Source organism: Vidua chalybeata, chromosome 13, assembly GCF_026979565.1.
Source record: "Vidua chalybeata isolate OUT-0048 chromosome 13, bVidCha1 merged haplotype, whole genome shotgun sequence".
Classification (NCBI taxonomy): domain Eukaryota; kingdom Metazoa; phylum Chordata; class Aves; order Passeriformes; family Viduidae; genus Vidua; species Vidua chalybeata.
The window spans coordinates 765,114-786,882 of record NC_071542.1 but is presented as its reverse complement, the minus strand read 5'-3'; the positions used below and the strand labels follow the sequence as shown (position 1 = coordinate 786,882).

Here is a 21,769-nt window from a genome sequence, read left to right as displayed (position 1 = left end):
AAGGGTGTAGTACTAACCTTGTAGTACATGCATGAGAGCTACACCTGAACTTCAACAGCAAGGTAAAAATGAAGACACGACCACAAAAGGGAAAGCAGCAGCTCTATTGCATGCACAGATTTTAGATGCTACAGATGACAGGGGCATTTACTGTTATCTTATGGAAAAGCAGAACATTTTACCATTGTGGAAAAAAACATAAACTTCTTTTGTTCTGAGCGAAGGCAAACACTGCTGCTAAGAAACAGTATTGGCAGGCCCGGAGAACGTCAGGCTTCCAAGCAACCTGACCTGCCCAATTTGTGGTGTATCTGTGCTCTAAAAGCACTCTCTCCTTTTAAGTGCTCTTTTTGATACCATGTTTCAGAAAGCCGTGCTCATCCCTTTGAGCCAGATTTCCTTCGTCCCCCTGGGTCTCTGTGGCTACAGTCCTGCCTCATCACAGCACATTGCGGTTTGCAGGTGAAAGAAACAGATGTTTTCTGGGGAACACTTTCCTCACACAACAAGACCCAAACCACCAAGCACTCTGTACCTGAAATAGCTGCACTCATAAGAAGGCAATCTAACCTGACACTGAAAGGAAACGTGGTTGTTTTCCTGGTTTCATTGGATCTTAAAAGCTTTTTCAGCCCTTGTTGATCTTTAAATGCCTGCAGTCAGAGGTGTGCTTTGTGCTAATGTCTGAGTTTAAAAAAGAGGCCTCAGAGTAGCTCAGGGCGATGCCACTGAATTAGGAGTACATTGCAAGGCTTTTCAGCTATCTGCTACTAAAATACACTTCATTTCAGTCATGCATAATTGATACTCTCAGTGCCACGAAATCTGCCAGCCAGACAGACACAGGTTCTGGTTCAGAGAATGCCTCTCTAGCTGTACTTCTGGTAGGGCACTTTCAGCATCTTGGAGTCCCATGCTAAGCAGACAAACAAGGAAAACAGCACAGCACTTTGGCTGGACGAGGGTCACCCCTCCTGCCACCTGACAAAAGCCACCAACAGGGGCCTTGGGTGCTCCCAGTAGAGTCTGTCCAAATGCCAAGACACTTTGCATCAAAGACAGGAAATGCTTGGAGAAGTTAACTCACCTGCTTTTTGTCTCTTAAAGACAGTGCTCAAACCAAGGCTTCCTTAGGAGTGCACACACTGATTGCCCTGGTCCCCTGTCTGCCAGCTGACAGAATGTACCAGGGCACTGCTCCCAAACACCTGGAGAGGAACTCCAGAAATGCACTGCCACTGCTCCCTCTGAGCTGGGAGGAGAATTCTGGCCTGGCCTGGCCCTGTGTGTGACCACTGCCAAGACTGGGGGAACTCCCACCTGCCTACTTTAATGGTATTCTGTGATGCCCTTGTTAATGTCATTGCTCATCACTGCTGATCTATTTAGCTATAAATTAAAAATATATGTATAAATATATCCACAGTGCATGTGTATGTAAATATAAAATACATATATTCAACATTAAGTAGTTTCTTATTAATAAAAAACAATAAAGAGTAATGGAGTAACAGCAGCAGAATAAATATTTCAACAACAGATTAAGTTTCTGAATCATTACATTAAAGCAAACTGACAATTAACAAACTCATCTGAATCATATGGGAGTCTCAGCTGCTTTGGGCATTGAAGGTTATAAACAATTCCAGTTGCCTCCCATTATATTCTACATTGCTGAAAAAAGGAGTTCAAAATAATGCAACAAATACCCAACTGAAAGCACCCATCTGTGCATATAAAATGTACCCACAGAACCACAGTTGTGCACAGCACCACAGAACACTGCTCAAGTGATTGTGGGGATTCCCAGATGAAGTCCCTGCTCGGAGTGGGGGTCCCATGGGATCAGGATCAGCTGGTAGCACACAGGGAGTTTGTGGGAGAGAGCAGGGAAGACCAGCTTTTACACAAGGGGCTGAGCACTTGTATTATTTACATCCTACACAGTGTCTTTTGCTGTCAGTCTATTCCAGTTTCAGCTGCAGAAAGGGAGTTGTCTAAAGAAATACTTAATTCTTCACAATTTTCATGGGATTTTCTTAAACCTTTTTAAATTTTTTAAATTTTATTTCTATCTCCTTGAAATTTTCAGGATCCAGATTTAATTTTTCTCTTTTCCTGGAAATAAATCCATCTCCTCCAATACACAGAAATGTTACCTGCACTTCCTTTTCCAGACAGACTTTGCCTCTTTAGCTATAAAGATGCCCAAACGGTATTTGAACTAAAAAAAAAAGGCAGTAAGTAGAAAGGAAAAGCATTTCCCTCCTAATTCCTATGAAAATGGCAATCTTAGAAAAATGACGATGGATGGTGACTGGGATCCTCTTGCTACATGTACCAGCAGGAATCACAGAAACTCTTCTCTTGGAAATGGTCTTTAAGATTGAGTCTACCAGCAAACCTAACACTGCCACTAAGCCATGTCCCTCTGTGCCAAATCCACCATTAATAAACAGCCCCAAGGAGATGTGGATGACGGGAAATTAATGCTGAAGTTCCAAAAGGTGTGAGCTGAGAAGGAAGAGCGTGGCAGGTCCTCCCCATGTGAAAATCTGTGGTGAACAATAGATGAATGTACAATCTTCCCTGCAGAGGGGCAGCATGGAGGTGGTGAGAGCCTGTGGAGGGATTCAGCTGAGAGCTCTGCTGAGCAGGGGAAGGAAGGAGTAGAACAGGCTGCTCTCTGTAGTCTATGGCAGAGTTTGCTCAAGCAGTGTGGGCTGACAGCTCCAAGGGGTGAGGCAGCAGAGACCACAAAGGGACAGTGGGGCTGCCTCCAACACAATCAGAACTCCCACCCCACAGAGGGGAATGTCTGACTGGGAAGGCTGCTCAGACCCTGCCCTGTCTCACATAAACCCAGCCTCCCCTGCACTGTAACCAACCCCCCTGCAATGCTGCTCACTGCAGTGCAGATCCAACTCTGCCTGCTGCCCAAATCCCAGTTATTGAAAAAACGTGTGGTTCTCAGTCAGGATCTGTCTGACAACCACTGGATTTTGTCTGATGAAGGCTTCCAAGTTATCTGCTTGTTCTTTTCCTGCAGGACTCCAAACACACACTGCAATGGTTCAGGGAGTAATAAACTACTTAGAGTACAGTGCCATATAATCTCATCTGACCCAAGAGACAACATTGCAATCTCTCTCTTGGCCCCATAAAAACCTAATAAATTTGGTGAAACATATAAATGACATTCCACCCAAGCAGATCTCTTTCAGTTCTATAATGCCTCAACAGTGATCTTTAATTGTTTCATCAATGCCTTCATGAGTGATCTGCAACTCCCCTGCATACAAGAAAAGGCCTTAAAAAGGGGGTTTTATTTTGAAATATTTCATGATTAGAGTATTTTATTTCATATTTTTATTGCCATTGGTTGTACTGCCTTCTGTCTCTCCAAGCTGAATTTTCTGAACTGGAAGGTTCTTTTTTCTGCTGTGCAGCCTCCCACTGAGGAAGTGAGTCCTCAGAGTGATGTCTTACCCCTACTTCCTTCCAGAAAACAGGCTTTTACTAGGAGGTTTCTAAAGAAGCAGATCTTTCATCTGTTTCAACAGGAACCAAGAGCAGCCAGCTGGCACTTTCCAGGAGACTTCCCCTGCCTTTGGTTTGAAGACAGATTGCTACATTACTGCAAGCTGCAGTACTCACAGCACTGTTCAATTCACACACATACCCAGGCCCTGCAGAGGCTGGATGGATGCCTGGGCACATGGATATTCCATCTCGAGAGCAACTGTAAAGTCAGCTTGCAGAGAAAACAGAGCTTCAGCCTGGTTCTATGTAAGAAATCAATCTGTGGTCCAAGTCATCGTGCAGAAGGAAATCTGGGATCTGCAAGAGGCTCCATTATCGGCAGATGCTGCTGGGACAGAAACCCAGAATCCTGACAACAAATGAGGGGCTTTGGGCCTCACTTGCGCAGATGATGCAGCAAAGCACTGTGAGCTGACTGGAGCACGGCTGGGATGCAGCACAGCTCTGTGTGCAGGGGCTGTGAGCACAGGATGGCCTGGGAGACTCTCAGTGCTCTTCCCAGCCTTGTTCCCAGAGTATGGATCAGCAGATCCACGGCTGAGCTGGCTCAGTACAGTCAGCCTGAAGCAAACTCAGAGGAACCTGGGTTTGTCTCTGTGAAACAGCAACATTTGCTGAATCTAAAATACAAAGCTAAGGAAGAATATGGCTGCCACCAAAACAATCATCAAGATAAGAAAAAATGAAGCAGAAGGGATTCAAGAACAAACTGTTATAAACTGGCAACAAAGAAATGTAATCTGAGAATTCGGAAAAGACTTGAAATACTTCAGAACCCAAGTGTCTGGCAGGGCAGCAGAGGGCAGAGCAATCACTGCTGTCACAGGGAGCACCATCTGCTCATGAAATGGATCCTTATGAAAGGGCTGCGTGCTTGGACAGTGGGAAACATTCCAGTTCTGTGTTCCTCTACCTGTCAGCAATGTCTTCGCACCTCCTCACATTAATGATGAGAGACAACTTCACCCTCACAGCCGTGACTGTAGGCTCACCCCTTCTGGGAGTGAGCAGTCTCTATCCCACCCATTTGGTGACTATGAAATACAAGAGCCTGGCTCCACTAACTGCACACACATTTCTCCAAGTGTTGCTTAAGGTTGAATTCCTTTGATTCCTATCTGGCTGGTCAGTGCACAGAGAACCACAAAGCCTGGAAGAGGCACCTAGAGAGAAGTCCAGCTGAAGTGGTGTGCACTTAGATACTCCATTTCCAGGAGCAGACTTCAAAGTAGATACATTTCAGCATTTGAAAATAACCATAAACTATTTTTTATCTATTGTTTTGCACTAACAGGGTTCTCTTAGAGCACTAACAGATGATCACCAAAGGAACTGGCTTAGAGTTTAAAAGCATCCAACCAGCTCAGACTGCTTTGCAAGGAACAACTGACAAAATCCTTTCCAGTGCCCTGCTTTGCCTTCTCAGACAGCTTATGAATAATGTTAAGGGAAGCCCTCTGAAGCTCCAGAAGTCTTCCTGCTCCCCTCCCAATATCCTATTTTCTTTACTTACAAAACAGTGGGTATCTATAGGGAGGGCAAGCTTTACTTTTCTTTAAAGCATGATCATAAATTGCAGCAGTTCCCCAAAGCAAAAGACTTACTGCTAACCCCATAAAAATGGAAATTTGACTCAGAATAGTTAAAAAAAGGGTTTTGGCGATGTGAAGTTCCGGTTCTTGCTCAAAGGAATAAGAAGGGTGGTATATTAATCTTACAGTATGGCAGTACTGTAGAATTTCAAAAACTGAAATGATATATGCAGGGAAATGAGGATTTTCCACTAGGGACTCTAATTCATACGTTATGGGAGAGATTAAAGAATAATAAATTTTGGAAGGAAGTATTAATGGCTAGAGGGGGCACTGTGAACCTGGCATTCCCTGAAGCCTGGAACTTTGTATACCAAACACTAAAAATGATTTGTGCAGAACAAGAAAACATTAGCTGTTATTCTCACCATGACCAGTTACACGCTGTTCGGGGTAAGAACTCCTTTATAATTTAGAACTTCCTTAGTATTTTAGAGATTAATAGGTAAGATGATAATTGCCATTATGTGAAATGGCGACCATCTCTGGGAAGAAGAAAGGAGCACTCAGGGTATTTCCCTGCTCTCAGAGAAAGGCTGACCACAATGCTCCTGAACATTAGCGATGCTGCCGTGCACTCACAGGCAGCAGCTTTCAGCCCAAGCTCTTCACAAACAGAGCTGAAGTGCTCTGAGAGTGCAGCAAATGTCAGAGCTCTGCCCTGGGTTTGCAGCTCCTCCAGCCCTGCCCTTCTCTGGGGTCTATTTGTTTCCTGCTGTTGATACTTGTACCCTTTGACCTGCAGGCTGAAAACTGTTTCAGCCTTCACATTTGTCTGCTCTGGAGATAAAATTCTTGGCAAGAGAAATAAAACCCCAATTCAAAGGAAATTAAAGGTGAAAAAAATTCCTGCTTCTTTACCATATTGATTAGGAAATACCACATATCCATACATTTTCCACAGTGTTATTTCCTACTGTGTCAGGAGGTCCCTTGGTGAACTGCTCTGGGGAGACAGAAGTGGGAGGCAGCAATCATTGTTCCCAGAATTAGCGCAGGACTGGCCTTCAGGAGGAGGCATGAAATGTAAGCTGGGGAGTTATGGGACTCTTTCAGAACCCATGGTCCATCTGACCAGAGCTCTTGCTTCTCCCAGTCTCATACCTGCAATTAAGGCACGTTAAATACAAAGAGCAGGAGATCTGCTGAAGGAAAATCTGGGTGAAAACATGCAATTGAAAACTCCCAAATCAGCCAGCACACACACAGCTCTCCTGGTGCAGGTCACTGGGTATCCTTACACAAATTCGCTGAGGCGCTGCACGTACCATGTGATACTGGGCTTACCTGACTTACTTTACTGAATGCTGTAGTAAATGGTTGCACAAAATCCTGTGTAAATGCAAGAGACAAGCTACAGCTGCCCCTGAGGAGCTTTAACTTATGCACTGTCCCATAAAACTTCTAGGTAGGGAAATGAATAAAAAGTCTCAATGCTTTCTTATTCCATCAGCCCTTCATGGTGAAGAATTCTGCACTGAATGTTTCCATTGTTCAATATAGATGGGGGAAATAAGATTAGCCTGAGATGGAATATCCCATTTTCTCATGCAGTATGTTCTCTAGCCAACTCAAGCTTGCTGGTTTGGCAGAATTCAGAGCTCTCTTAAGACAGTGATTTTTTGAAGGCTGACAAAGTTTCATTTGGCAAAAACACATGCATTCCATTCCGTCCCCCAGCCTCAGGTGTTGGATGTAGGGCTAATGTTCTGCCAGAGTATAAAAGAACAGCACATCAGAGCGTGATTTCCAAACAGCTGAATCGTGGCTTTGAACTGCTGCCTTCCTCTTGACAGTGGAGGTGACCTGGTCCCTCATTTCTCCTCTCCCTAGCAGTGCAATAGGCCATGGCAGGTATGTTCCAGAGCTCAGAATGCCAAGTGGCACTCAGAATGATTAGCTGCAGCCCTCGCTCTGGAATCTTTAAGAAGGAAAAACACAGCTTAGAGAAAACAGTTGCAAAGCAATCCCTAATGTGGTCTGACGTACAGGGTAACTTGCCAAATATAACCCTTGACCCAAAGGTTAAAACACTGGTGGCTGAAGTTCCAGGCAGAGCGAGTGCTGTGGGAAGCCCTGAAGGCAGCACAGCCAGTGTGACTGCAGGAGAGTACAGGAATTGTCTTGTCTGCCTGTGCTCTGCAGAGCCACATCTCTGAGTACTTCACGTGCCCCAGCAGGTGGGGAGACAGGAGATCCCACACCAACTGCAAATGCCCTTCCACACAGAGGACATGGAGGCACCCTCAGCCATGCCCTGCTTCCACCTGGCACAGCACAGGCAGCTCTGGCTGACACCTGCACTGCTCAGGAGGGTGCAGAATGAGAAGATACTGCCAGCATGGCAAAGGGAGGATGCTGAAAGCGTATCACTGGGAATAAAAGCTGGTGCCAGAGAGCCAGAGAAGAAAGCCCCAGCTGAGATGGGGAGAGAGAACAATGAGGCAGGGCCGGCCCAGGATCCTTACTGCCCAGAAGTAAATGCCTTCTCCAGCTGTGAGCCGAGATTTCCAAGTTACACAGAAGCAATCCCTAAGCCAGCACTGCAATATAATCCCAGAAATGCCATGTGAAACCCTCTGCCTCGACTGCCTGTGCCCTGGTGTGCACACTGAACACCACTGCTGGTGTGCAGAATCTCATGCAATCTGAGTTGGGCCCTGTGCTGGCAGCCCATGGGATGACAGACTACCACAGACTGCTGTGAGAACACAGGGAATTTCTCCTGTCCAGCTCCTGCCTCATTCCACAGAAACTACTTGTTCAAATACTGTCACCCTAATTTAGGTTCTGACAACAAGCACTCGAGGCACCTACAAAGGCTTTGTATGCAATATAAAATACAGTGCACAAGAAACATTTCTTCTGGTACTTTTAGATGATCTCCAGGAATTGGGAATTTATTCTGCATATTCAGTATAAATGTTTAAATATAACATAACTGCAGCTGACCCAATATGTGAAGTAATCCACGTTTTCTTATTTGCTCAATGTCTTTTTTTTTCAGTGAAAAGCACAAATCCCTCTAATCATGTAACTTAAGTGCAGAAATCAGTCCTGAAGATTGGGCATCTACTTTGTTGCAAGTGTGGGCAGCATTTTACAGGAAGACATGAATAATGAGTAATTCTGTTAACCTGGATGTTGGAATGAATACCTTGGACAGAAGAATTTTTAGATCAACCTCCAGAGCACTAAAATTTCAGCAAGCCTCCTTACAGTGTGTGTAACACTCTTCAGTTCCAAACATAACCCCCAAGGAACACATGCATAAATTATAATATATCCACTGGGGAAACCTCTGAAATATTACAAAAAAGAGGGAAATGCATTTTAGGGGTTAGTCTGCTCAACTGTCTGCTTTTAAATACAATTTCATATCAGGAATAATTAATGGCTTTACTGTAGTTAGTGCTTAGATATTATAAAGTGGAAAAAAAAAACAAAACAATTTTCAACATGCTTTCACTACTCTGTAAAGAAAGGAGAGGATTATAATTTAAAAATGTCTAACAGCTTTTAAAGCATCTGTGCCTTGAATTCTAAGGAGTTTGACCAACGTAAAGATACTGTGCAAACTTCTAATTCCAACAGATTCACAATAATTAAGCTAAGATGCCCAAGGAAGACTAACACACCACTGAGGCGGAAAGTGTTGTCTCCTCTGGAATATTACATTAAAGCAGGAGACATTCTGCACTCCACTGGAAGGGCTGGTGGATCACAGGAAAGGAGCTTTGTCTTTTCCATTAAAAAAAAATTCAGGTCCAGCACTTACATAATAAAATCTGATCCCAGTAAATGTAACTGTTGTTATCCCCTGAACCACAGAGCTGCCCAGCAGACACCTTGAGGCAGCAGAGTGCTCCTTACCATGGTCACATGGCACTCAGACATGCCAGCAGGATGCCCACACTGCACTTCCCTCCTTTCCTGGCACCAGTGCTGCCCTGCCCAAACCTGGCAGCTTTAGGGAACTGCTGAGAGCACAGCCTCCAGGCAAGGCGAGCCCCACAGCTGATGCAGGAGTCCTCTCCAAACCACAGAAATGCAAGTGGCCAAAGACCAAAACTGTTTTTTAATGTTCTTCCCAATTTCCCTGCTATTACCTGTGAGTGACTGGCCAACTTTCATTTGGCTGCTGCTTCTCTGGTGTTTGATGGATCTAACCATGAGGACACTGGAAGGTACATCGTAGCCATTTTCTTCCCCTGTCATTTCTTTGGCTCTCTTTAGAACCTGCTCCCAAATACAACAGCTCCTTCAGCCACCAGTGTTTTAACCTTTGGGTCAAGGGTTATATTTGGCAAGTTACCCCGTGTGTTAGACCACATTAGGGATTGCTTTGCAACTGTTTTCTCTAAGCTGTGTTTTTCCTTCTTAAAGATTCCAGAGTGAGGGCTGCAGCTAATCATTCTGAGTGCCACTTGCCACTCCAGAGCAGATGCAGCCTCTCTGCAGCAATGGGAAACTGCAGGCTGCAGGGAAGCAATGAATCAGTGCAGGAGTGAAGGTGTTCAGTGAGATCCCACTGTGGAGGATCAGCTGTGCACTCACCTCGTGCAGGTCGCAGCTCAGCGATGTTCTCGGTGCCTTCATCGTCCGAGTCTTCAGTGGCCACCACCTTGTACCTCTTGCTGCTCTGTTTGTTCAGCACGTGTGGGACCTGCAGTGCAGCCTCTCTCTCTGCAGCCAGGTCCAAATCCTGCTGAGCAAGGTGGGCCCTCAGCTGCCTGATTTCAAACTAGAGGAAAAAACACCACCACAAACTGATGTCATGTGAGCACAGCCAGAAGTTTACATGCCACAGCTGGGGACCCATTACTCATCACTAAACACTACAGGTCTGGTAAAACAAATAGTGTGGTTGAGCCAGGATATGAGTCCAAGCTGGTGGTGCTCTCCCACGGCCTGTGTGAGCTGGACCATTGCTCACATAATCTAAAGATAATGACTGCCTCATACTGGTCCTCTGTTTTGCACAGCTGTGTCCTCAAGGTAAGATTTTGGACAATTTTAACAAGTCTTACTGCCCAACCTCGTGTAACCTTTATAGCAAGAGACCAGTTTTAACAGGCATTTAGGGAGTTAAGTTCATGACAAATATCCCTAACCAGACTTCGTAATGAGGCTTCCAGTGGAGGGGAGGTTCTCTGAGCAGCACCCAGAATGGTTCTCCCTCATTAATTAGGCCAGGGGAGGATAATACAGTCCTCTTCTGACTTGAAACCTTCTGTACTCAGCAGTGTGCAGAAAACCCTGGGGAAGGTTACCACTTTTCTGGCCATTCCTCTCAAACATGTCAAAGAATTTCTGCAGCCACAAGGGGATTTGCTTATGACTGATGTTACAAAGCAGATACCTGAAAAAAAGAAGCTACCAGGTACAATCTGACTGAGAGATACAGCAGATTTCTGTTTTTGATGGCCACGCATCTTCCACAACGCAAGAAGGAAAACAGTTTTTTTGGAGAGGCTGCAGAGACCCTTTAAACCCTAATATAAGCAGGACAAAACTCCCTGTGCCACACGGCACAGATGTGGGGCTGCAAGGAAGAGTTTCTCTTTAAAAGAGTAACTCTTTAAAATCAGCAGCACAGCAGTGACCAAGTCATGTCTAATTCTACAGTTTGAGAGGGAAACACAACTGAGGTGAATAACAGGCAAGCATTCAAATGTGGCATTGCTGGGCCTCCCCTGGCTCAGGGCCTGCAGGAGCACACGGCAGCTGCCACTCCACACCCACAGCACACGGAATTGGCACCTCCATGCTGGAAAACTGGTGTGGAACAGCCCTGGCTGAGGGCACCTGCCTGTGCCTCTCACCCTCAGATGTGACTCAGATGTGCTTCACTGGCAGATTTTGGAACCCATCAGCACACCCCCTTCGTTCCACTGCAGTCAGACATGGTGCAAACACCGGGGAGGGGAAACCAGACAGAATCTGCACCGATTCAGGAAAGGAAAAGGGATTCCAGTTTGCCACACCTGGAGACTATCTGCTTTCCAGAGCATCTGGGAAGGAACTACAGTAACTGAAAGGCCCATTGCAAGACTCAAATCCAGAAAGCCAAAGGGCAGTTCAAGCTTTCCAGATCCCATTAAAGCAGCTAATCCAGGGCTCTAACAAAGCACACAGCTTTTCCTCCATCTGCAATCCAGTGCACAGAGGCCTGGCAGCTGCAGACAGCTGGCTGCAAGTGCTCACTGCTTTTTAACCAAAGGTCTTCTGGCAGTGGCAGTCAGGAGCCAGGTGGAATCAGCAAATGTCAAAATACTGCCCTGCTCCCTGATTTCCTGCAATGAAGCCTCCACAGCAGATTCCTGCAAGTTGTTATTGTGTTAACCTATTGCTAGGAAGAACTGGCACTGCTAACTCTGCTCCCAGCCAGCCTGAAGCATCCTGAGGCTCAAGGTACTTGTGTCAATATGAACATAGGGAATTTCAGGTTTATATCCCTGACTTGAAAAAAAACAAGGAATCACAAGGAATACCTTACATTCCACCTTTAAAGAGAGAAAGATACCCTTTCAGACACTCCTTTGGTTTAAAGGAGGAAATGCACTCAAACATAATAGGCAAAAAAGAAATTTGGATTTTTTTTTCATGTTGTCTAGCTCAAACATATTTTGTTTCTCTACATTTCACCCTTAAAAAACATTCACACATGTCTGAAAAAGAAATAGCAGTCATTGAAATGCTTAATTCTGGCCTAAAGGCATGATACAATTTCCTTTTTTCATGAGAGACAAAAAACCTGGCAGGTATTTTTTAACACGAACAGACAGAACTAGCTAAAAGTCATCTCAATAACTATGACAGCATCAGATCCAATTTAAGGAGCTACAGCTTTTACAAAGATTAGCTGAGCACCGTAGCAATCAGAAGCCTGAACGCATGGCTGCGTTATGCAGGTGTGAAGGAGGAGGAGAACTGGGGGAGAGCGCGGACGCCTCCTGCGCACTCAGAGTTGCCGAAGTGCCATTTCCAAAGAGCACGGGTCAGTGCCAGCGCCCCGAGCCCGCAGGCCGGGCACGGCCGGGCACGGCCCGGGCACAACGGGGCCCGCGCTCCGGGACACGGGCCCGCGCCGCGCCTCTGCTGCCGCCTGCCGAGCGCGGCGGGAACTGCAGCCGCGCCGCCGACCGCGGGACACGGCGGGCACCGGACACGGCGGGCACAACGGGGACACGGCGGGCACAACGGGGACATGGCGGGCACCGGGACACGGCGGGTACAATGGGGACACGGCGGGCACAACGGGGACACGGCGGGCACCGGGACACGGCGGGTACAATGGGGACACGGCGGGCACAACGGGGACACGGCGGGCACGGGACACGGCGGGCACAACGGGGACACGGCGGGCACAACGGGGACACGGCGGGCACGGGGACACACTGGGCACGGGACACAGCAGGCACTGGACACGGCGGGCACCAGACACGGCGGGCACGGGGACACACCGGGCATGGGGACACACCGGGCATGGGGACACACCGGGCACGGACACGGCGGGCATGGGGACACACCGGGCATGGGGACACACCGGGCACGGGACACGGCGGGCACCGGACACGGCGGGCACAACGGGGACACGGCGGGCACGGGACACGGCGGGCACGGGGACACACCGGGCATGGGGACACGGCGGGCACAACGGGGACACACCGGGCACGGGGACACACCGGGCACGGGACACGGCGGGCACCGGACACGGCGGGCATGGGGACACGGCGGGCATGGGGACACGGCGGGCACCGGGACACGGCGGGCACGGGACACGGCGGGCACAACGGGGACACATGGGGCACGGGGACACACCGGGCATGGGACACGGCGGGCACCGGGCACAACGGGGACACAGCGGGCACGGGGACACAGCAGGCACAACGGGGACACGGCGGGGCACCGGGACATGGCGGGCACGGGGACACTTTGGGCACGGGGACACACCAGGCACGGGACACTTTGGGCACTGCGACACACCGTCACAGACACCGAACTGGGCTCCAGTGTCACCCTGCCACAGACACTGCACTGGGGCACTGCTGTCACCGGCACTGAACCTGGGCACCAGCGTCACCCTGTCACCGACACCAGATCTGGGTGCCAGTGTCACCTGTCACAGACACTGAATCTGTCACAGACAAGAAACAGAATTTTTGTTCACAAAAGGCACGGGTCTACAGACGCGATTGGCTGGGCAGGAGCTGTGTCCTAACGATTATCCCAGGATCCTGCAGATGCTGGAACACAGCGTCAGCCCCTCAGAGCAACCCCCTACAACAAAGGTTAAGTCTAAGGGCGCGTTCCTTACGGGTGAAACGCAGCGAGAGGCTGCACGAGCAAATGAGCTTGTAGCTGCTTCTGTCTACTGAAGATTATATTGCACACTGACCTCAGGCAGTTCTAATGCGTACAAGAGCTAATGAGATTGCTCTGCATTCAGGCAGTCCAGGGCAGGTAAAACAAATCATTAGGAGGTATATATAACAGTCTTTTTAAGGTAAAATTCTGGGCCAAGGTAACATTGAGTTTCTATTTGCAGTAGCAGCTGATGCAGCAATCTGAGCGTACACCTGGACCAGCACAGCTGGACTGAGGAAGCCACGGTCTGTACTTCCAGGTACACCATTCTTCCCTCAGCCTGTAGGGCAGGAGCACACTGCACATATCATCAGATGACAAAAAAAGGGCATATAAACTTGAACACATGCTTTGATTTGCTTAAATTAACTCACAGGTATCAGCTCTGTGGAAGAACCTTGCAAATCTCAAAGAGAGCCAGGGAGCAAAAAAATGCTCTTGTGTAGAGGATATCCTGTGACCAAGGAGACAAAGGTAAACCAGCTCCTGATACCTATGACATTCGTGCTCCTTCATTACACATACTTTGGTAGCTTCTGGTGGGTATTTACCAATACGTTCCAACATACTCTGTAACGGAAAAAGTATTTTTGAAAACTGCATAGAATCCCAGCATAATCTGAAGTGAAATGGAACTGGGAGGGCCATCTAATCCAACACCTTGCTTTAAGCAGCTCCATTTAGCTCAGGTTGCTGAAAGCCTGCCCTCTCAAAGCCTGACTATCTCCAGGCTGTGTGTACACAGCACCACCTCCCTGGCAAGATGCTCCAGTGCACCACCTCCCTGGCAAGATGCTCCATTCCCATAATGAAAATGTTTGTTCTTGTATTTCACAGAAAGTTTGCACATTCCATGCTTGTGCACTGTCACTGTGCACCTCTGAGAACTGTCTGGCTACACCCACCATGACGGAGCTGAAAACAGCAACAAAGGTGTAATACATGTGGCTGATGTGAAAGTGAAAATACACTTATTACCACGAAAAAGGGAGATACAGAATGCTTCATAGAAGAATGAGTAACTAGATTGTCTGGCATGAAGATAAAGTTCATCAATAGGAAATTTAAACTTACCATTTCCAAAATCTGTTACATGTCCTCTTGCAGCACAAACCTGGCAATATTTTGTCAGGAAACAAACCAGAAATAATTATGGGGCACTCCTGTGCACTTCCTCACTCAAATAATGCATTAGGTGATTATTTCTAAGCAGGTAAATCGACAGACCTACCCGGAGCTCTAGATAACATCTCCTTTCACATGCCTGGTTTTATTAAGTGGGCCACCCATCCTAGCTGATATTTTATAATACACATGTAAGACTTGAAAAGAGACTTAGCAGTGAATCATGGAGTACTTCCCTTTAATGGTCTAACAACAGAGTAGGACTGACACAGTTTCTGAGAGATCAATGAACATTTTAGCCAGAAGCTTACTTGTGTCTAATGCAGGAGCAGTAACTTTGCTCAATTCTATCAGTGCTGTCTGTACAGAATGCCCTGCCCTAAAACTCATCTACCACTGGGATACAATCCAGTGTTTATTTCCATTAATTTAGCCATTGTTGGTAACAATAAAAAATCAGGATACAGTTGCAAACTAATGATTTATGGGTAGAATAAAACACAGGATGACCTTGGCTGCCTTCCATCCACCAAGAAAATGACTGATAGTTAGAAATAAATTAAAATTATTGCGAGAGGATAGCATACGTTATTTCTCCGATAGGTAATTTTACCAGCTAAATAGCCCTGCCATTAAACTGGCAGCTGTTGTACAAATTATATTCCAAGATAAAAAAAGAAATTCCAGCTCCTATAGTTGTTGCAGTGTTAAGAATGCTGAAAACCCCAGCTCTGGTTTCAGCATTCTCCAGGAACTGACAGAAAAGGAGCTCTGGTGTGATAAGGCTGAGCACATACTCCTGGGCTGGGCTGTGTTCAGCTGAACGACTCTTCTGAAAGCTAAGCAGAAAAGATCAGGTAAGCATATCTATTATCACAAATGGAAATTCCTTTACAGGTGATTCCAGAGGAAAAAAAGCAATCTTCACTGACTGGAATTTGTAGCTAATGAAACTTTAGAACTTTGTTTTGCAATTTAAGTTATTCTGATAAAACAAAACCATCAGCAATACACTCTGCATATTCTTGACAGTGACTGCAGTGAGACTTCTTTTCCTTTTACCCTTACCCATTTTTAGAAATCCCTCATGCTCCATTCCTGTTTAAGAATCTCTTTTTTTGGCCAATGGAGAATAAATAAAAAGCAAACTATACAAACAATTGCAGTGGGGTGCTACAGAGAACAAAGTGGTGGCCTGTGCAAGTATAATTTATAAATATATTCTGTTCTTCATATGTACAGCTAGCCAAAAAGCAACATGTGGAAAGAGTTTCCATGTTTCCAAAAGTACTTCTCCAATGTCAGTCAGGAATGGAAATGTACTTTACAGTTGTGATACCCCATCACTGGTCAAAAAAAACCCCACAACTGACAAAAGAAAGAGACTTCAAAAAGATGAAGGGAGGTTTTATCTTTGCTGCTTTTAATTTTTAAAGCAGAAGTCCTGGTTTTGTCTGCCTAGCATTAAGCACCAGCTTCAAATCAGCATGGGACTTCTCAGAGAACCAGCCACCAATTATTTTTGTTTTAAATCCCAAGCAAAACAGGCTATTTTTCCCAATTCCTCTCATGAATTAATTAACACTTTGCTTGAGACTTTCAAGATCATTTCATCTGCAGAATATGCCAGACCCTGAGAATTCTAACCCCAATTGCTTGAGCAGCAGCAAAGCAGTAAGAAACCAGACACAGGATCTCAGGAAAGGAAGCACTGGGAAACATTTCCACCAGGAATGTTCTCAGTCCCATCTCTAACTACTGAATAAATGCAAATCACCAGCGTGGTCACCAAGGGGCAGCACGGGGTGCATCAGTGCCTGTCCCCCTGCTGGGCTGCAGGGAACCACGGTGACCTGTCTGTTGTGCCCATGCCCTGGCACAGCTGGCACCACACGGACAGGGCAGCCTGGAGCCCTCCTGGCTGCTGCTCTGCTCTGGGCACAGCCAGACTACTGCAGGCAAACCTTCCCACAGAAACAGACAAGCCCACGGAAACACCGTGAACCAGCAATGCTTTAGAAAGCTCAGGAAAGATGGTCAAACAAAAAAGCAAAAACCTGGCAGAATTTTAGACATTAAATACCATTAGGAGCCATTTCTCCCATCAGATGCTGTACACAACGTTAATGTGAATATTATAATGCTGACAAATTTTTCTTGAATGAATTATGAAGCCAATAATTTACAAATAAAGGATGCAGTACTCCTGTCAATGTCTTATGTTACTAACTGCAGCAAATTAGTACATTTACCTGATATTATGCAGCTAAGACAGTTGTTTGGCAGCAAGTCAGGCCAGTAAGAGGGCTTTAGCATGCTGTCATCTTTCTATAGACCGTGTTTTTCCATAGCAGATGACACTTGAAAGCTGCAAGAGAACCTGCTCTGTTTTCTCAGACTTACTCCTCTCCCAGTGCAGTATTTCTTTGTTTGATGTACAGGTTGTAACCATCAGAGCTTGGATTTAGGGCAACTCTGGTCAGACATTCAGGAGTACCTGGCTCAGAATGAAGAGCAGCAAGAGCTGCTTCTGAACCCCACCTGGGAAAACGAGCCCACCTTTACTCAGACTATGAAACAATAACAACAAAAATTGTTTAGAGATTGAGAGTATTATCTGGCTGTATAGCAAAGTTCCTAAAAACAAATGTTTTACTATTTATGATTGTCAAGAACTTTAATATGGTCTGACAGACAAAATACTGCACTGGGACTCAAGAAATCACTGATTTGCTTAATGGGTTTGGTGAAGGGATAACCTCTCCCTTGTAAAATGCAGTGTATACCATTTACCTGGCAATTTCACAACCTTGACAGAACCCAAATCACTGAGTATCATTGTGCAAAGGTGTTATGAAGAGGATTGCAGTTTTGCCACCAAAGACAATATAGTTGGCACTTACTAATTTTTGGTAGAAGCCAAGCCTTATGTTTAGGACTTTGTTATGGTTAATATGAGTGACTCAAAACCAGCCATTATGAAATGACACAGTGTCTACAGCACTCCCTAAAGCATCACACAGACAAAGCAACTTACCACCACCAGCAGTTCATCACAGAATCCTAGGCTGACATCCAGGAGATCTGGACCTAAACCTAAAAATCTGATTGGGGACCTAAATATTGATGGTTTTGTATTTCAAAATGCCTGCCACAAGCCAGGAGTGGTAGTTAAAGCTAGAAATCTCCAGGACTTATTTGGACTATATCTCATAGCTCCCATTCCACTGAAACAAGAAGTAAATCACCTGGGGATCATCTTGTTGTGGTCTGATGGTCACCTCAACACTCACTTATCCTGAGCCCCAACATCCATCCCCCCTGCTTTCTACTTTAAAGCAAGTTAGTCAAGAACTCATTTGCATAAGACAAATGGCAAAATCTCCTGGCTCATTGCCCCAAAATGGTTTTACACCTTTTTCATGTAAAATGTATTCACTTCAGATATTTCAAACTTCACCTTCCCTTACCTCTAGACTGAATCACTGAACATTTGGGGGCCTGGGAAGAGTCTTAAATCTTGACTTGCTTCCAGGAACTAGAAGCTTCTACTACAACATTTTGAACTTGCCAGGAGTCTCTGACTGACCTACAGGGAAGCTGCCTCTTGCATTTAAAGCAGGGAATTAATTTTTTTAACTGCACATCCTTTTCCTAGGAATACTAGCTGCAGTCTCCAACAATGGGTTTTGTATGTTAATACTACATCAAGCTAGCTGTACTCATTTAATAAATTACATACTGGAACCATTTATTTTCTGTTGCTCACATTTGTTTTCCTCACCTCCAAGAACATAAACCCAACAGCAGAGGCAGCTGATTGCTGTTTGACAAATACCATGCTGACAATATCCTGGCTGCAGCTAATGCTTCCTTAGCACTGAGACCTGGCACCCCACAGCACAAGTCCCAGTGGTACTTCTCAAAGCTCAGCCTGCAGCAAGTACATGAACTGTTTGACTTGCCTTGACAAGATAGATGTAAATAAAGACATAACTGAACTTTACCCCTTGCTCTTGGCAGATCTGGGTTAGTCTTTCCAGCTGCTCATCTTGAATAACTTTTGCCTTCTCATATTGCTGAATCATCATCTCCATCTCCACTTTCACTGGAAGGACATATGCTGGAAAACACAAATAACACTTAAAGCAACCCAGCTGTGATTTGGTTTTTTATCAGGAAGAAAACCTTTACAGGCCAAAGAACATCATCCCTTTCCCTTGCATCTAGAGAACTAGAGTATTTGCAATAGAAGCAGCACTAGAGTACATTCTTCAGGGAAGGATTTCTATGCAGGGTCTAGATACTGTTTGGTCAGACCTCTGTCTGCCTGGCTCAACTGAAATGCATGCTGCCTGCTCTTCCCAGATCCCATGCTAGTAGAGCTCTTCCCCAGTGTTTACCACGGATTTCCTGAATGACTGGGCAGGAGGATTTTCTCTTTAGTCAGCCCCATTCCCTCTAAGCCTCAACAGCACAGCTCCCTGAGGAAAAGAACTATTCCAGAACCATTTAATTCCTAGACTTTGTGGTAAGAAATCAGTCCTTAATGGACACAGCAGACTAAGAAAGATATTTTGAAGAAACAAAAAGGACATTTATCTTCTATGGCTTTTCAAGCTACAGCCCAGCTTTCAATACATTTTCTGAATGGCTCTAGAACTTTTGCTCCTGTCTTAACTATGGCAAACTTACATTGATCAGAAAAGCTGGTCAACACATACTGCAATTAATGTTTTCTGAAGCTACACAAAATCCTGAAATTTTCTTTTATGCTTCAATCAGAGGGCTATGACATCTCCTGAACTCTGAATGCAAAGCTTCTTGGGCATTTAAACCCAAAATAACAACTCTGATTTTTCACACATGAGCAAAATGGTCATTCATTTATTTCTTTTCCCTAAGCTGCCTGAAGCTGCTGAGCACACAGTAACCTACACTAATGTCCTTGCTTCCAGGCCCAGCTCTCTGCAACCTTGACTTGCTGAGGCCTTTTCATCTCCCCTGGTACATCCCCACAGAGGTCTGTGCAAAACACCACAAATATGCACTTCATTTCATTTCCAGGATTTACAGCACTGCAGAGAGCACCTCCTGCTGGGAATCCCCAGGGCAAGAAAATCATCCTGGAATCTGACACAAAACTCATTTACTGACAAAAACTTAGGAAAGAAAGTCCCAAGACAGAGCTCGCTGTATGGTTATGGGGAGGGTGCAGCAAATATCAGCAAAGCAGAGAATCAATTATTTTGCAGAATCAGGAATGACTGATGGCAAGAGACATAAAACAAGTCAGGACATTTACTTTACAGAACAGGGGATGGGAAGGTGCCTAACAGCAAAACAAACCAATAAATTAGAAAGGCTCCTAGAGAGCAGGAGATACAGCCATGATCTCCAGACCTACTCTCCCTGGGAGTCGTAACTCTCTTCTGTTCAGTGCTAGCAAAATGTAAGAGAAAGGACAATGACAGGAACAGTGGTAGTAAGTAATCTTCCTGTATTTTTAAAACCTCTTCTTCCCAGCCTGCCAGGTGATGCTTGGAGTCACAAGCTGAGTTCCCACTTACCATCAATGATCCTCTTCACTCTCCATACCCGCAGAGTGATGATAAGGCTGATGGCATCCCACGGGCTGCCAGGGCCATTAGCCACTGTTGAGGCCACCATTGGTGCCAAGGACAAGATTATGATGGCACCATCAAACACCTAGAGAGAAATCAGTTTTTTCAAACCTTTCCTTAAAATCATATCCTTGCTGTTCCTCTTTGAAGTCTTGAAGGACTCCCTGTTTGTCCAAAAGAAATGCAATTATGTACCTACTTGAAAGGGATATGAGAGGTGGCCAAGCCACAGAAAGGCTGCATCCTTTTTAGGTAGCACAACAGAATTCCTCAGTGCTTTTTATGAGGTGAGGAGAGATAAACTGTGGTGGAAGGGAAGGGGGAGAGAAAGGTATTTGGAAATACTGGCCAAAATCCCCAAGGAGAATTGATAGTCTAAATGTTATTACAGCCAGAGAGTTTTATCATCACTGGTATTTATTACCTGTTACTTGGCATAATGTCATCTAAAAAAAAAAATGCAGTCCCTGTCCGTAGATCTTACTGTCTAAATGAAGAGATCAAGAAGACAAGCAGAAAAAGATGGAGCCAAGAGACTTGATGGCTTCTGGCCATGTCCTGGCTACCCCACACATGTGGGGATGGCTGTGCACCTAGACACAAACTGCCTGCTCTCACTTTTATGGGGCAGCGTGGCCTGCAAGGAGTTTGACAACTGGGACTGTTCTGAATGATTTATGTGACACTGCCTGCACTGGGATTAGATCAGAAAAAGCAATTGTGCAAAGCATGAGACAGAAATGAGCTAGTCAATGTGCTTCAGAGCAAAGTGGCAGCAGTGTCGTGTCTGTCCCACACTGGCCCAGCAGAGCAGAACAGAACACACGTTCTCATTCCTGCTGAAACCCTCCCCTGCTGCCAAGGCCCACTGATTCACTGTGTGCATAAGGAGGCAGGGCACAGATTTTTGTAAGAACTACTTATTCAGAACTGTGTAAAACAATTCTGTGTATTGAAAAGAAATACTTCTTACTGCAGCCACTCAACGGGCAGTAAAAAATAACACTATTCCAAATTACCAAGATGAATTATCAGAAACGGCTGCATTTAGCCTTAATAACAAGAAACCCTGAATCAACTATTTAAGTTTAATTTCATTTTTTTAGCAAAACAAGTTAAAATGTTTACAACTTCATTACAAAAATATGCACGTCTCTAGATTGATTATGCTCCAAGAACACCCAGATTGTATTCTGGTTCTTCCTGCACAGTAGTGGTTTATGAGGCAGTATCAAGAAAGAGCTTTTCATTTTCCTGATCTCCAGATTTCTGCTCAGATTGGGATTATGTATTATTTATTACACACTAATTTCTTTTTCTTTCTCTACAAGAGTATATACATTCTGTGTAATTTTTTATTTGAGGTACTAATTGCAGTGTTTACCAAAACAATTTCACGATAAAAATGGGGGTTTTGCCAGACTAGTATTTATGACCAGGACACTGCATGCAATTTTCAACTAACTCAACTAATTTCAACTCAATTATGGCAATGGGGACATAAAACTCAGGTGA

The 21,769-nt window shown here is 45.4% G+C and overlaps 1 protein-coding gene and 1 long non-coding RNA gene across 17 annotated transcripts in view; one reads left to right on the top strand and one right to left on the bottom strand.

Moving 5' to 3' along the window:
• TMEM266 (transmembrane protein 266) overlaps positions 1-21,769 on the bottom strand; it is an 84,774-nt gene that overhangs the window by 8,938 nt on the left and 54,067 nt on the right. For all 15 annotated transcript variants that reach the window (XM_053954221.1, XM_053954224.1, XM_053954220.1 and 12 more), the window contains 3 exons: positions 20,201-20,339; positions 18,638-18,753; positions 9,693-9,879 (listed from right to left, as the gene is read on the bottom strand). In XM_053954221.1, the coding sequence (XP_053810196.1) occupies positions 9,693-9,879; positions 18,638-18,753; positions 20,201-20,339 (442 nt within the window). The remainder of the gene's footprint in view (positions 1-9,692; positions 9,880-18,637; positions 18,754-20,200; positions 20,340-21,769) is intronic.
• On the top strand, positions 13,132-16,818 carry LOC128794414 (uncharacterized). 2 transcript variants are annotated; one of them, XR_008433086.1, is made up of 5 exons: positions 13,132-13,601; positions 13,687-13,764; positions 13,882-13,979; positions 14,343-14,438; positions 15,528-16,818. It is a non-coding gene; the product is annotated as an uncharacterized LOC128794414 (long non-coding RNA). The 2 variants fall into 2 exon arrangements; XR_008433085.1 differs by lacking the exon at positions 15,528-16,818 and having other exon boundaries at positions 14,343-14,572.